Source organism: Sminthopsis crassicaudata, chromosome 2 (genome assembly GCF_048593235.1).
Source record: "Sminthopsis crassicaudata isolate SCR6 chromosome 2, ASM4859323v1, whole genome shotgun sequence".
Classification (NCBI taxonomy): Eukaryota; Metazoa; Chordata; class Mammalia; order Dasyuromorphia; family Dasyuridae; genus Sminthopsis; species Sminthopsis crassicaudata.
In genome coordinates, this window is record NC_133618.1 from 322863833 (window position 1) to 322881196 (window position 17364).

A 17364-nucleotide genomic window follows, 5' to 3' on the forward strand; every position below is an offset into this window, starting at 1 on the left:
CCTAGTGATTACTATTCCTGCATTGGTTTTTTAATTGTTATTGTCAGTCCTTTCAGTCAGTCCTTTTGTGATCCCATTTGGGGTTTTCTAGGCAAAAATACTAGAGTAGTTTGCCATTTCCTTCTCTAACTCGTTTTACAGATGATGAAACTGAAGGAAACAGGATTAAGTGCCATGTTCAGGATTCACATAGCTTGTAAATGACTGAGGCCAAATTTGAATTCAGGTCTTCCTGAATCCAAGCCCAGCATTCTAGTCATTGTGTCATGTAGTGCACTAGTTTTTAATGGTGTGGAGTAATTTCTTACCTGCTAGATTGTGAACTCCTTGAGATTACAGACTTAATTTTAAAGCACAATGTCCACCTGAGTTATTATTGTTATTCATAATGATGATCTTATTATACATTAACAATGCCTTGTCTGATGCTCTGCACAACATTAAATAAATGTTGGTTGAATAGGTACCATAACTGGAGGATTTTCTTAAAATAAACTGTTAATTGCATTTAATTAATCACAGGAACTTTTGAATTAGTGCTCATAGAGGCAGTAGATTCCATTTCTCAAAATGAATCATCATTAAGAGGAAAGGCAACTCAGTTCCTTTTTATTTTATTTTTTTTTTTGTTGTTTTTTTTTTTTTTTTTTAGGGGGGGTTATGTTATTTTTATTTATTTATTTTTCTTTTTTTTGAAACTCAATTCTTAAAGATGTCAATATTAAATATCACATTGGTAATGACAACCTTTGTATTCAGTCACTATAATCATTGCCTAACTATTTTGATTTAGCAGTAATTTAAATGCAAGAGAAAGCAATACTTAACAAAAATATGCAAAAGTTCGAGTGCATTCTAAATGTCTGAACAAATTTTTTTGGATAATGAATTGATTAATATTTACTAATAATATCGTTGTTAGCACTTATAAGGTTTCTCAAAACACTTCATATTCATTAACTCATTTATCTTTACATTCTCTTTCTAACCTTCATATTGCATTTTTTAAGGAGATGAGAAAATCCAGAAAGACAAGTCATTTCCTCACTGTCACATAGATTATAGGTGGAAAAATGTTTTTATTTTTCTTTTTGCTGTTTCATCCACAGTGATAGAAACACTTTTAGCAAAAAGGTCTTCAAAAAATCTACCCAAATCCTTTCCTATTGTTTATACATTTCAGGTCATTCCCCAGATAGAATGAGAGTGATCAGGAGTCCTAGGAATTCTTTCCTGATGAAGGAGATACAGCTCTCAACAGGAACTGAAAACCCCCAAACCTAGCTACAAAATCACTTGCTTCCGAAAAAGAATAGTTCTGGCAGAGTTAACATCTCAAATTTTTTTTTTTTCCTACTTCGTAATTAGTGAATTTGGGGGTGGGAAAAAGACACAGGAATTATTTCAAGTTAGTCACTTAACACCTTCAGGCCCTAAAAGTTGTGACTAAGGACTCAGTGGGTAAAAGCCAACAAAAGAATGAGTAAGCAGTTTTTAATGTTTTAGATAGTAGTCTTTCTGTGGTGGTTGATGATGTGTTCTGATTGCTTTAAAAGGCTGGATTTAATAACTTTTGACTCATAAAACTAGTGCTAATTGGGTAGCTAAGTGGCACAGTGTAGACAGAGAGCAGGACCTGGACTCAGGAAAATTCATCTTTCTGGGTTTAAATCTGGATATAGACACTGTCTAGCTGTGTGACCTTGAGTAAATCACTTAACCCTGTCTGCCTCAGTTTCTTCATCTCTAAAATGAGCAGGAGAAGGAAATGGCAAACCACTCCAGTATCTTTTTCCAGACAACCTCAGGTGGGATGATGAAGAGTTGAACATGACTGAAAAAACTGGGAAAAAAATTGTTCAATTCATTTTTCACATCTGAACAAGTTTACTGCACAGACCTAATTTAGAGTCAGAAAGATTGAGCTTCAAATTCTGTCTCTAATATTTACTAGCTATGTGACTCTAAGTAAGTAATACCTTTTCTTGGTCTCAGTGTTAAGGGAAATTATGGTGCAGTATAACACTTGACTTGTAGTCAGGAAGATCTAAGGTTAAATACTAGCTCAAGGAGTTCCTAGTCCCCTTCAGGGACGTTGGCCAAATCACTCAACCTCTCTGTGCCTTAATTTCCCCACCTGTAAAATGAAGAGGTTGGATTCAATGACTATTAAGTTCCCTTCTAGCTTTAAATCTATGATATTTTAATACTAACAGGGACTAGAGAAACCCATAAGAGAGTAGACTGATTTAAAAGTGACTTTTTAAGGTACATACATGCAAACACACACACACATACACTCTCACACTCACACACACTCACAGACCTTCCCACCAAATAAAAAGCCAGGAATGGCAAATAAACAGTTTACTAGGGAAGTTTTCATAGGTAGTTATAGAGGACTCCCCTTGAAATCCAGAAAAGTCTCCAAATGAAGAAAACAACAAACTTTAAAATGATAAAAAGAGAATTTGTCAGTGACCCACTGGATTGTACTATGCTTATCTTCTTATCACTAACTATTTTTTATATTATATGGATCTCTTTTGCTTAACATATAAGTTTCTTAAGGACACGGATTATTTTCACTTTTATCTGCATCTTCAACTACCCAGGACAGTTCAATACAAATACTAGGCACTTAGTCAATATTTGTTTAATTGAATTAAAGGAGAAGATGAAAGAATTCTAAATTATTTCAGTGAATGAAAAGTTCTTAAGATGAAGTCAAATTCATATAGGGAATGAAAAAGAAAAGTTCTCTAAGATAGCAGAGGGACATTAAATCCTCCTCAAATTAAGACCCAACTCAGATGTCATTTTCTTCCAGAAACTTCCTCTAATCAGGCTGGCACAGGTAAGAAGTGTTAGATTTATTCTTTAGTCTATAGTACACCAGACTTAGACTTATGTGTAGAAATTAGAGGGGTCAACAAATTTGTTCCAATAAGAATGAAATGGGTTGTATAGTTCCATTTCATTAGAGGGATTCTCTCAGAGACTAAATGATATTCGACTAGAATTTTATAGTAGAGCTTATTTTGAAATAAGTAATGCAAAGATCTAGGTAACCTTGATGGTCCCTTTTTAATCTAAGGTTCTAAGATTCCAGCCAATCTAATAACAATTGAGACAAAATCCCAAGATCATGTCACTTCTACTTTAATCTTGGGTGTCCAAATCAGTATTCTCTCAAACTTCTAGGGACAATAATATTCAAATGAGACTAGAAGAAATTTACAAAGTCAATTGATTCCTCTTCCCAACTTGCCATGCGTGAACCTCTAATGAGAAAGCAGATCATAGTAGCCATCCTGCTTCAATATGTAAGGAAAGTATGAAGTGAAACTAGAATTAATAGGCTTTTACACTCTTAAAGAATTATATGAGTAAAATAAAAAGGGGAAGAAAAGGAAGAAAAAGAACAAGGATGAAAATGTTTTAATAAAAAAAATCATGGTTATTTACACTTGTAACTTGATAAGTGTATAAATGTAAACTTTTATTGTTAGTGTCACTTCACTTGTGATTCATTCCGATTCAAGATTAATACTGTCATTTGAGCATACAAGTAGTGAGAAAATTATATTCACAGAATATACATCCACGTGCATTCAAAAGTTTGTCACTTTTTTAAGCGAGTGGTATAGACACTGTGCCATTGGCTCTGCTCCTGCTTCTTAAATGTACACTGGACTCAGTTATGTCATCCACACGCTCTTCACTTTTCTTTTCTTTCAGGCTGTTGATGAATCTCAGAGTGATTTCATCCCACTCTTCAGGCAACAACATCAGCAGGAACCCAATGCAAATTATGATGGTGGCAGCCAGCCGGACAACATTGAATATCACCTCCTGTTTCAGGAGATCCACAGCTAGAGGACAGAAAAACCAAAGAACATCCTAGTGTAAGTATGTGTTTCTTAAACTGTATTGAATATGAAGCATTAGAGACTGGGTTCTTTCTTTCCTAGGTCTTTTGGAATCCTCAAAACTTGTTCTCACACTACATGTCTAGACAAAGCTCATTTTCTAATGTTGTTCCCAATATCTAAAAGTCCCTCTCTACTCCCATCTTTCTCTCTAAATCATATGCTTTCTCCATTGCTCAAGTCAAGTACAACTTCTCTGAAGCCTTTCTTCATTAAGTGAGTTCTTCCTCTATTCCCATAGTACTTCATTAATATCTCTCTTATGCACTTTCTACTTTCTGCTATGTTTATTTGTACGTGTCATTTTCCCTTTTAGCCCACAAGTCCCTTGAGGTTGGAATTCTATTTTATCCATCTTTATATCTCCTACTGTGCCTGGCACAATGCCTTGTGCATATTAGATGCTCAATAAAATTGCTTATTGAATGAATGAATATCCATTCATAGCTAGGCAGGGTAATAAGCTTTTCTCAGCAACTGTTTTCCTCCATTGGTAGAGTGAGGAGGAACCACAGCTCTTTTTTATTTTATTTTTTTGCACTTATTTATAATATGTGATTAATTAGTTTGTAATTTTGTTCCATCAAGATGGTATAGTTTAAATGTCACCATTTTAGTTTGTCATGGAGATTACATGTATCACTAACAAAACATTTGATATTTAATCTCAAAAGCAAGACAGCAAAAAACAAATTTTAACTATAAAATTATACCTGCTATTTAGTGATTCTATTGTCTGTCACTTATTTATATGGATAAGGCCCATAATCCACTGCTCTGAAGGTAGAATCTCAGAGTACAAAACAAGTACATGTTGACCTTGTAAAAACTTACAAAATATCAAAAAGTATTGTACCTGCATTTCCAGGAACACTGAGCACAGTGCCAATAGAGATGAGGATTGGGTACGTCAGCACAACTCCAACATTGACTAAGATGTTAAATGCTATTAAAAAAATTAAAAGAAGAGAAAGAGAATAAAGAGAAATTGATATGTTGGGGTTTATGCCATCCACTCCTATCCCCAACTGTAAAGATGTAGTTTCTTTAAAAAGAAGCAGCATGGTGAAATAGTTAGAAGTCTGACCTGATCATCAGGAAGACCAAGATTCATCATGAGCAAGGCACTTAACCTTGGACCCGTCTCAGACTATAAATAATAGATCAGTTACTTATTTACACAGTCAGAAGAAGTTTCCAAGCCTGGAATTTCCTATATTAAAGACAACGCAGGCCAAAACCAGCATTTTCACTAAAGACCTCATAAGACATTTTGTACTTAGCTTTAATCAGCCTTTTGATACATAACTGTGTGCATAACTTCCATTTATACATTTTCCTTTTATTTCTAGTACTGCCTGTGCTATCTGTTCTCAGGACAATTCTCTTTCTAAATTATGAATATAATTTCTATAATTTCTCCAAAATCCTTTCTTAATCCTAAACCTCCAAATCTCTCTTCTAATTATCCTCTTTCTCTTTACAATCCAAGTGTCCAAAAGAACTTCATCTTATCTTTGATCAATAGAAAATTAGGGCACACAATTTTAGAGACAAAGAACCTCTCTTCCCTATTCCATTTAGTTCCTTTTAATTCAAATACTTCATTTATAGAAGAGGAAACAGGGGTCCACAGAGGTCAAGTAATTTGTCCAGAGTCAAACAAGTAAGGCAGGCATTTGAATGGGATTTAAATGAAATGCTCCTATTTTAAGTTAGCATTTTTTCCCACTGACCCATGCTGCCTTGTCGTAAAAGAAAATTACTTTGCTTATTTTGCTACTATAACATCTAGACCTAGAAAAGATGTGGTAATGCTTGTGCCATTAGAAATGTCAGAGAGTAAATCTGGGCAATAATGATAGTATCTTGGAAAACTTGCACCAATTCCAGAATGTATGATAGTGGAACATTATGCTGGAAGGAAGGGAAATGCTTTCTTTCTAAACAGCAACAAGGACTCTGGGAGATTTTTATGTTCTGTTTCTCAGAAACCCAGACAACATCATGAAAACTACATGGATATTTGAATAATAATAAGGAAAATGTTTTTGTAACTACTTTCCCCATTAATTTCCCCACTTAGAGAGTTAATTTTTGCACCAGTTTTTTAATTGTTAATTTAAAAAATAATCAATAAGCAAGTCATTATGAAATCTAATATTTTGTAGTCTATTATATCAGAATATGAGTTATGGCTGAATTTAGATGAATATGGGGGGAATAGATAAGAAAGATAGTAGCATAACCCAATAAAGGTCACTATAAGGCAAAGCAAGTTGAGCTATCAATCATTCTTTAGCTTGGTCAAAGGAATAATTAACTCCTCCTTTTGAGTAGGTATCAACAAGCACTTACTAAGAATTTACTGTCAGTCAGTAAGCCAAGTGCTGGAGTTGCAAGTAAAAGCAAAAGTACAGTCAGTCCTTCTCTCGAGGATCTTCTTTTGTATTTCTTTTTAGGCTTTGAAATATTTAAGTAATATTTTATTTTTCCAAATGCATGTAAAAATGAATTTTTTAAAAAAGATTTTGAATTTCAAATTCTCTCCTTTCCTCCTTCCCTATTCCCTGAGACAATAAGCAATTTGATATAGGTTTACATATGTGCAATCATGCAAAACATATTAGTCATGTTGTGAAAGAAAACACAATCCTTCTGCCCCCAAAAAATCCCCCAAAGTTAGGAAAGTGAAAAATATTATGATTTCATTCTCATTCAGACTCTATCAGTTCTTCTTCTGGAGATATAAACATTTTTCATCACGAGTCTTTTGAAATTGTCATGGATCGTTGTTTTCCTGACAATAGTTGTTATTCACAGTTGATCATCATACAGTATTGCTGTCACTACATACAATGTTTTTCTGGTTCACTCACTTCACTACATCAGTTCATATAAGTCTTTCTATGTTTTTCTGAGAGGATCCTGCTTGCCTTTTCTTATAGTGCAATAGTATTCCTTTACTATAATAAACTATAACATGTTCAGCCATTTTCCAATTAATGGGCATTCCTTCAATTTCCAATTCTTTACCACCAGAAAAAGAGCAGCTATAAATATTTTTATACATATATCTCCTTTTCCCTTTTGGTAGAACCTCTTTGGGATACAGACATAGTAGTAGTATTGCGGGATCAAAGGGTATGCATGGTTTATCAATCTTTTGGTGTAATTCCAAATGGCTCTCTAGAATAGTTGAATAAAGTTTACGCTTCACCAACAGTTTAATAATGAAGGAACTTACTTTCTAATTGAAAAGGCAACACATAAAAGGGAATGGGAAGTTACAATGGCAAAGTCAGAAGGATTACTAAGTCCTTTCTCCAAATAATATTTCCAAGTACAACTCACCAGTGGGAGAGGAAGGCTGTAGCATTAAAGGAAGAAGACAACTTAAGAGTGGTAGAAAAATTCAGAGAGTACATGTATGGTTTTTTTTTTCTCTTTCCCCTTCTAATGCCTTTTAACATCTATTAAATATGTGGCTTGAATTCCCAGGTAGTTTACTTGAACAACATCTAAAATTTGGTTTTTGAACTTCAGTAATTTAACCTTCCTCCCTTGAGTTTGTTCTTCTTACTCAGTCTCATTGAACATGTTCAAGCAAACAAAACTGGCAGAAATTCAAGTAACTATACAGCTTTTAACACATTAACATACATGCATAATACCACTTAATGAGGTAGAATTTCTAAAGGAGTTGGCTGTTCTAAGTAACTGATAGAAGAGCAAAAAGTGTGGCTTCTTTCTTTTTCATCCTGCCTTTAGGGGAAGAGCAGATGAAAACAAAAAGTAGAGAAATAATCAGAAAGGAGTAGTAAGAAAGTAGAAGAGGTTTTGGAGGCCCTTCATTTCATTTGGGTTCTGTTAGGTTCTGGGATGTCTTTTACAAGGTGTAACTGCTGCTCTTGGGCACTCTAGTCACCAATGAGTGTTGAGGTGGTCAGTGGGTAGTTCAACTCAGCATGGAAAATGTCAGCACAAAAACCCTAACTGGAACATTAGTATGGTTCTTTTTATTCAGCTATATTCTACATGACGCCATTTGGAGTTTTCTTGGCAAAGATATTGGAGAGGTTTACCATTTCCTTCTCTGGCTCATTTTGCAGAGAAGAAAAGTGAGGCAAACAAAATTAAGTGACTGAGGTCAGGTTTAAACTCAGTCTTCCTGACTCTATGCTCAGCATTCAATTCATTGTGTCATCTAGTTTATCTTGCCCTTATCACTGTTATTCTCCCCTCTCCTTAGGGTCATGTCTTTCATTCTTATTTTTCCCTCCAAGTGGCAGAATTTCATCACATTTTTCAAAGTTATTGTGAACCCAGAAATTTGCTGAGACCAAATGCTCTCATTCATCTGATTTGCATCTCTGAAATTCTCACTAGTCTCTGAATGGGGCTGATGGCAAAAAATAAGATCTTAATATGATAGTAAGAAGTAATAAGAATTTATTGAAGTAGATTTAATCAGAAACCAATCAACATCAATTTAAGTCCTTGAAAGACTATCTATCACTTGTCTGAGCTTGCTGTCTGTTTTAACTTTTTGCCTTATAAGATAGAATCAGTGGAAATCCATGACAAAAATGTTGAGTTTAGACACATTAAGAGTTTATTTCACTGGAAATAGCTATAGTCCTAGGTGATAGTCTGGTCATAGATTTTGGTCCTGAAGGCAAATCGGGGGTCATCTAATTCAACTCCCCTCATTTTACAGATGAAGAAACTGAGGCACAGATAAGAGAAAGTACTTGCCCACGGGCAGAAAAGAGTTGATAGAGCAGAGGTTTTAAATTAGGTCCTTGGGCTTCTAGTCAAATGCTTGAAAGTGTCTCCTCCAAGAGATATCTGGAAGGCACATTTCTTCAATTCAGCTATTTCTTCCACCTTCCAAACTTTCCCATGGTGGTTTTGATATATTGTAGGTCAGCATAAGAAATTAAATGGGAATGTTTTGAGAGTTTTGCAGAAGCCACAGATGACATAGAAAAAGTTTAGAAACTCAGAAATGCATAAAATATATGTATAGTATTATATACTATTAATGTATTTAAATTTTTAATATCATAATAATTCAGACTTCTCTGATATAAAAGGAGAGCCAAAACTTTATGAAGATTTTTCAGATCATGGGGGTGCTGCACCATCTAACCTCTGCAATGTTGAAAGGGATAATTGTACTTCAATATATTTAGGATATCATCAATGATGTTATTCCTTCGTCTGGTACAATTGCAACTTATCTATCCTTTCCTATTCTGTGCAATTCTTGTCTGTGATTTTCCATAAATCCTTCACAGTTATATATCCAAGAATACCAATACTCTTGACATTATCAGGGCAACAATGAAATGAACAAATTGTGTCTGTTATGCTTTGCTCTCATAATTAACTAGCCCACCCTCCTCTCACTGAAATCAAGTCAATATGAATTTGTTAAACACTTTTTCTGTCCTAGGCCCTGAGCCAAGTGCTGAAAATAGAAAAGAAACTAAACAAAACAGCATATTTCCTCACTAAAAAATGAGGGAGACAACATGCAAACAGCTATGTGCAAACAAGATTTATACAGTATATAAATTTGAAAAAATTTCCAGTCACACAATCTCTTTGTTGGTATATTTTCTGCCAACTTTTGCATGTGATTCAATATTAACAATCCATTGTGATCTGTTTGTCTCCACCATGCATCTCTTCGTTGTTCTTTGGGTAACAAATAAGTTTGATTCTTGCGAGATTAGGGTATTTCATGATTTGCAGTCATATAGGAACATTAGAAGACACTAAGGGTAAGATTTTGTTGTTTCACTGAAGAACAAACAGGATCTTTCTAAGTAATATTTAACTTGTCAAATTCAATCTAAATTGCTTGCTTTATTATATTCAATTCAGGGGTCAGTTCACTGTCTCTCTGTAGTGTTTGTCTAAATTTATATAGACAATAGATTGTCCCATGTCTAACTTAATACTATTATCAAGACAAGAGGCATTTTTCTATCTGTTTGGTTTTTCCTATCTGACTAGCTATGATAATTGTTTTTATGATTACAGATCCCATTAAGAAGGTTCTGCACTAATCTGAGATATGATGTCTTCTACAGATAAGAGCATTTAGAATTGGGTCTCTAAATTGTTTATACTTTCCTATTACTAAAAAAAACTTTTGAGCATGTATTATCAATAAGTGTACATTCATTTATTTATACATTCATATACTATTACACAACTAATAATATATATAATAAAACTAAAACAAAATGCACATAATAGAAAAATACACAAAATAGAATTTTTTTAAAATGAGGTTAAAAAAAGGAATATTTTATCCTGGAATCAATGGGAAAGCTCTGGACGTGTATCAAATAGCAAAGTGACATAGTTAAACCTGTGATTTAAGAAAACCATCTTGGCAATCATGTGAAGAATAGATTGGAGAGTAAGAAGACTCCAGACTATAACAATGAAAAGACAGTTGAAATAGTCCAAACAAAGGATGATAAGGTCAGAACTAGGGTAGTCACAGTGTGAGTGGAGAAAAGGGAACAAATGTAAAAGATGCAGAAATAGAAAAGTAAACATTTGGCAATTGTTCACAATGTTAGGAGGAACCACCCTAATGATAGTGGCGCCATTGAAAGAAATAGGGAAGTTCAGAATGGCTTTAGGGGAAAGGATAATGTAATATAACCTATTTATACTTGCTCTTCTTGTGAGATTAATTTTGTCCCACCCAAAATGAAAAGAGAGAAGGAGAGTCTTTTTGTCATTATTCTGGAATAAAAAAGTCTTTTGAAGTTATACTTCTAGGGATGTCTACTATAACTGCCAGGTCATCTGAGGAGATAATGGATAATTATATTGGAAAGTGTAATATTTTCTAAATGGTACTTTTACAATTGTTCCTGTGGATATTTAGAAAGTTATATTATAATTGTTTTTGGGAGGAAAGCTAAAAGTCATCTTAAAAAAAGGAAGATTAAGAAGTTTGCACAATGGAGAGATGGATAACTTGGATTGGTTGTGTTGGAGTAAAATTCTTTGGCTATCAAGGGTTGAGTGAAATGAGATCCATATTCCCATCTCCCAATTGCATCACAATTCTTGGCTTCAGACCACAGCTCCATTTTAGGTTATGGCCACCCAGGAAATCATAACCTCCAATTTGGAACTCACTGGTTTTAATAGAGAATCCTTCACCCATTGTAATAGTGCACTGGCCATTTCCAAAACAATAACCAACTGATATCTCATATGTGAATCAAAGATCATCAAAGAAAATAAACTTTGCAGTTGAATATGCATAAGACAGATCCTGTTAGAAAAGATTTGATGGCATTTGGATTTACTGAGAAATAAATTAAATGGTTTTTTTTTTGTGTTTTTTATAGCAAATGAACAATAAACACAATAGGATCTTGTGTTCTTTTCACTTTTCAGTTAATTATAGGACTGTATGTAATCTTTAAGAATATATTTTCAAAAGTATACCCATTCCCTTCTCAAATCTTACCAGTGATATACTTTATCATACATGTAAACTACTTTCATAAAGATTTCATAGAGATAAGAAAGTAGGCATATGGATTGATAGTTGGTAATGTCTTTCCAATTATCTTTTTTTTTTTTAGTAATAACATTCTTCCCAGTAATTTCTTGCTTTTAACAGTATAATCTGCTTTTTCCATTACCTATGTCCTTCACATATCCTTAACACTCTTTCATAACATGTCACCTACAATTTTGATTTTTTTGAGATAATAATCTTTTATGACTTGTATTCATGCAGTATCACTAAGAGAATATTGGCTTTTTAAAAAATAGGATATGTTGGGAAGGTGTAGCCTAGTATCCTAGAAAGAATGGGAAAACAAAGACAGGGACACAACCAAACTTCCTTTAAATAATGACTCTAAACAAATCTTAGAGAACCAGAACCCACAAGAAGAAAGAGTGGAAAAGACAAAAAGCCAAAGACAATTTAGGTCAGCAGGAAAGAGCTGGTGCACCAATATGGGAGTACAGCATATACAAATAAACTAACAACAATTAACCAAACATACATAATTTCTTCATGAATATAAATGATTTTAATGCTGGAATAAATAATAAATCTTAAATATTTAAATGTATAAATTACAATTACTTTCCAAGAAGCTTTTCCTTGCTAATATCATGTTCCAATTGGTTTTTATGGCTTCTCTTATTCATTCTCCAATTCTCCTATTTAATAGATCCAATTCAGTTAAATTGTATAAGTATTTTTAAGCACATACTTTGCACAAGGACACTATGTTTTTCTTGTTATTGATTTACTACTTATCATCTATGGAGTCTATTCATTCCAAAACTCATGTTTGAAAACTTGTTTAAGGAAATATCACCTTGTAGCAAAAGAAACCTATCATATTCTCAAGATTTAGGACTGTTTACTTCCCAAGTCTGGACTTCATTCAGTGAAGAATTACATAAAGATCCAATCCTTAGATAATACAGTATATGGTAATATAGTAGGGAACCATTTTTCATGGCAAAGGATGACAGACTGGAGAAATTATAAAACAGACAGCTTAGGTCATGTCAGTAATAGAATTCTTTCAGGGCTTAAATTCAGGTTAGTTAATTCCCAGCTTTACTACAACTACATTAATTTCCTACCCTTCAATTTTTACCAAGTAATGAAAATTGCATGTAGACTTAGCTCCTATCTAAAAATCATCAACCTAGTCTTTTAAAAAAAGGAAGTAATGCAAATCAAAAGAAAAATAAATAAGCTTTCTACCAAGAGAAACCAGTTTTTTGTATTAAAAGCAGGCCTGTAAATAAAGCCTATTATTCTGGGAGGGGGGGAAGATTTCCTACCCTTCTGATGTTATATATGAGATTCAACTCTAAGTCCTATTATACTTTGGCATTTTCATTGTTTCCTTTGCCTGTTTTTTTTTTTTTTTAATTTTCAGTTCTTTTTTTTTTTCATATCTAAAATATGAAAAGATTGGGCTAGAGTTTATATGACATAATTAGGGCATAAATATCCCTATTAGAATGGTATAATTTTACTTTAAGTTTCATAGTCTTGAATCTATAATTACCAGTTCAACTATGTATTATTTCTTCCATTCTCAGTATCACAATTCATGCCCTATCATATCTCAAAACTAGTTTACATATATTGTTGCCTCTATCCACCCCTTCTAAACATTGATGGGAACAACCATGTTGTTAGCCCTGCTAATTAGTTTTAGAGAAGGAGAAATTTGGGAATAAATTGAAAGAAATTGAGCTGAAAGAAAAAGCTTCAATCTGAAGGATGAAAAAAATTAAAGAGTAAATATCTGAAAATAAAAACTGAAAGAAAAGAAAAGGAGAAAGTGGTTGGCAAGATAAAATGAGCTTAAAAAGATCCATTTTAAAAAATTGAAAATAAAAATGAAAGAGAAAGTAATGTGCCCATAAAGTTATTGAGGTAAATGAAAAGAAGAATGTCAGGTTTTTAAGAAGTAATAGAAAGCAAAAAAAAAAAAAAAAGGAAGAAGAAGAAGAAGAAGAAGAAGAAGAAGAAGAAGAAGAAGAAGAAGAAGAAGAAGAAGAAGAAGAAGAAGAAGAAGAAGAAGAAGAAGTAATAAAAACTATGAAGGTCTTGGTGCTTAAGGGATGAGTTATAAATATCTACAAATAGTTCAAAAAACAAAGCTGAGAATCTCAATTAACATAAAAAACCATTTTTCAGTGACTTTCATTAAATATTTGATGTTTATATTTCTGTCGGTGGCTATAGTTTACATTTCAAACATACACTAGTCTCCCTCATGAAAGAGGCAAGGGAACCCAAGGAATACTTATGCATAGCCATAACATATACAATTACCAAAAACAATGAATTGATGTGTTAAAAATTGGAAGCAGGCCTTCCAATTGGGGAAAAGATTAAAGTAGTTAGAGAATAAATCTGATATTTCACAGAAGGCTATAGAGAAGAAAATAAAGGAGGAAAGAAAGGCAAAAGAAAAAAAAAGTTGGAAATTATATATAGTAATAGTAATATTTTTTTAAGAATGCCTGAGCAAATAAATTATTTTGTCTAAGTACCCATATTAAGGATAAAAGACATATGGAAAAAGAAGCTATTAGATGCAGAAAAGGAATTGATAAATAGAAATATGTATAGAATTTGTGTCTTATAATAGCCATCTTTAACATGGAAAGAAGAGACTAAAAAAAAAGAAAGAAAAAATTACATGAAAATTTTATTGTATATTTGATTGGGGGAATAATAGAAGAGGGATGATAAAAGGAAGGGTGAATTGAAGAAGGTAATAGTCAGAAGCAAAACAAACTTTTGCAGAGGTATAGCATAAAATAAGAGAGAGAATGATAAGCAGGAAAAATAGGATGAATGAAAATACACAGTAATTATAACTGAAAGTGAATGTGAATGTAATGAACTCTCATAAAAGAAGCAGAACATAGAATGAACTAAAAAACAGAATCTGATAATGTGACAGAAATACCATACTTGAAGCAGAAACACACAAAGAAGAAAGATAAGTATGAATTAAAATTTAATTTTTTAAAAGAAGAAACTGTATACTCTGATGAAGAAGTTTGTCTTCCAAGGATTGATAAATCCACAAAAGCTATCAGATAAACATAGAGCCTATTAAGAGAGAAAGTAAGAAATAATGATGTGATAAATTTTTGCCCAGGGATGTCGCAGCAGCTGTTTATCAACTTATTAATAAAAATAGAAAACTCTATTGCCTCCTCTGGAAACTAAAATATAACAGAGCCTTCTAAGACTTGTACTTATCTTTAGTGATTCATGTGCAAACTGGTAAAATAGTGCCAAAAGTAACCTAAAAGTACTGTTCAAGACTGTTGAGTACTGGGCAAGACACTATAGACCATAGTAGAGCAAGTAGGGTTTTCCTCACAGTTGTTCACTGAAGGCGGCAGTATAGAAGATGAGAATTAATTTGGGAAGCAAACAGCTAGATAAGAATGTGGTATCTCAAAATGGAATTTGGATTTCTAAGTGATGACTTAAGATATAGAAAAAAAAAAGATACTAGTCAGTAAGTGTTTCTAACAAAAGTGTCAAATTAACAAAGACTTTAAAATAAAAATAGTGGAAAAGGAGGAAACTATATATGTATGTTTACCAAGTTAAGTAAATAATAGCTACAATGAAGGATGAATAGCAGTTGAAATACTAAAAGTTCTTAAGAAACAAAATCCAAGAAAGGAAGCAATGATGATACTAGTGGCCTTAAATGTTTATTCAAAGATGTACATAGTGGCAGCTAGATGGTGAAGGGGATAGAGTATCAACCCTAAAGTCAGGAGGACCTGAGTTCAAATCTGTTCTCAGACATTTAATACTTCCTAACTGTGTGACCCTGAGCAAGTCACTTAACCCTAATTGCCTCAAACTCTCTCCCCCTCCCCAAAGATGCACATAAGTTGGATAAAAAAGCAAACTAAAGGTCCTAAAAATAAAGTAAGCATAACAGACTATGTCACATTTTCCTTTCCTCTATCTCACTCTAGGAGGTAGTGCTCACTCTCCCCTAAGTTTTTCATCATATTCACTCTATCAACTACTTTCTTCCTCTTAATGAGAAACAAATCCAGAATGGAATTTCCCTGTTTTGGTTCTTCCAATTTTTGAACAATGTAATTGTTATTAAAGTAACACGATACTATTATCTATCTTACTTTTGATAGTACTTCAGGAGTTCTCTGAAAAATAGAAGTTACCTATTTAATAGCATACCTCTGTTTCAGGCTCACAATCAGTTTCCTCTCATCTATTTCCTCTCTCTGTCCAGATGATCTGAACACAGTATAGAAGGATAGCAAACACTCTCTAATGACAAACTTGCTTCTCTTTCTTTCTTCATTGGTCTTCACTCAAATGGATTCAATTTTCTTTCCTTCTTCAAGTCCCCGAATTTACTTAAAAATCAAGCCGCTTATATGTAATGAGGGTGGAGCTTCACATTCAATAACTTTTATGACACTAATTAATGGGAAATCAGGGGAGGGACTTGGGCTTCAGGATAGAAAATAAAAGACTGCCTTCACAAATGTGTCTATTACCCTAGGTACCCATTCATATAAGAATGCAAAATAAAATCTTTCTTGCATTCAAAAAGCAAATCAAACCACTTAAAATGTTTCATTCTCAATTTCCTCATCTGTAATGCACATTCTTTTCAGAGATTTTGTGAAAATAAAAAAATTATGAAATATTATCCTAGCTTTCTGTTCCAATCTCAGCTTATACCGAGCTTTAGCATTATTGACACTATTTTATAGAATTGTGCAATACTTTCATTAATTTTCTGTTTCCTGCCCTGGATTCTACCTTCTGTACATAAATTAAAAATAAAAATTCAAATTGATTAATGCATCACTATCCAACAATTTCTGTCCCCTTCACCCTCATTATCATTATTTACCTTTGTATTTCCAGAATTTCATTCTTGAAAATTATCCAAATCTCACAGACTGATTTTCCCTGTGAAAAAGCAACAAAAACAAAACCAAATCCCCAATGTCTGTATAATGCTTTAAGATTTGCAAAGAATTTTACATATATTACCTCATTTTAGTCAAGAAAAAAAGGGTAGATGGAGTAATAATAAATGACAACAAGAAGAAAGTGCTATGTTTTCTCTAAGAAAAATAACTTTTAAAGCAAAGACATAAAATTGTGGATAACAAGAGGATAGATGGTAGTAAGATAGTGTCTTTCTGCTGTTGATGAACTCAAATCACCTGGCCCAGATGGACCACATTCTTGCTCAATGAAAGAAATGGCAGATTTAATAACTTAGCTGCTGTCAGTGATACTAGAAAGTTTATGGAAAAGTAACATTTAGAAAAGAAAGCAATGATTACAAAGCATGTGACTTCCACAAGAAACATTACTGCCAGACTAATCATACTTCTTTTTTTTTTTTCCCAAAGGTTAAACTAAACTGGCAGATCAGAAAATGCCATAATTATATTTTCCGTAGATTTCATCAAAGCTAAAACATTATCTCATAATATTATGAAAAAGATGAAGAGATATTAGTTGGATGACAATATAATTAAATGAATTTGCAATTGGTTGATTGTTTGAATTCAAATAGCAGTTGCTGATGATTTAATGTCAACTTGGCATATGGTCTCCAATTTATTGCTCCAGGGATCTGTACTTGGCCCTTTATTGTTTAATATTTTTTATCAAGGACTTAGATAAAAGCATAAATAGCATGTTTATCAAATTTGCAGATAGCACATGCTGAAAGGAATAGCATAACATAACTGAATCAGGATTCCAAAATGATCTCTACACTCCAGACCTTTGAGCTGAATCTAATAAGATGAATATAATAAAGATAGGTTGTAAAATCTTCCATTGGGTTTTCTAAAAATCCAT

General features: G+C 33.0%; 1 protein-coding gene across 1 annotated transcript in view; it reads right to left on the reverse strand.

Moving 5' to 3' along the window:
- Nucleotides 1-3426: 3426 nt before the first annotated feature.
- Nucleotides 3427-17364, reverse strand: part of SLC35F4 (solute carrier family 35 member F4) — a 235976-nt gene continuing 222038 nt past the window's right edge. Inside the window, 2 exon segments of the mRNA XM_074290219.1 lie at nt 3427-3875; nt 4789-4878. Of these exon segments, the coding sequence (XP_074146320.1) occupies nt 3634-3875; nt 4789-4878 (332 nt within the window). The 3' untranslated portion in view covers nt 3427-3633.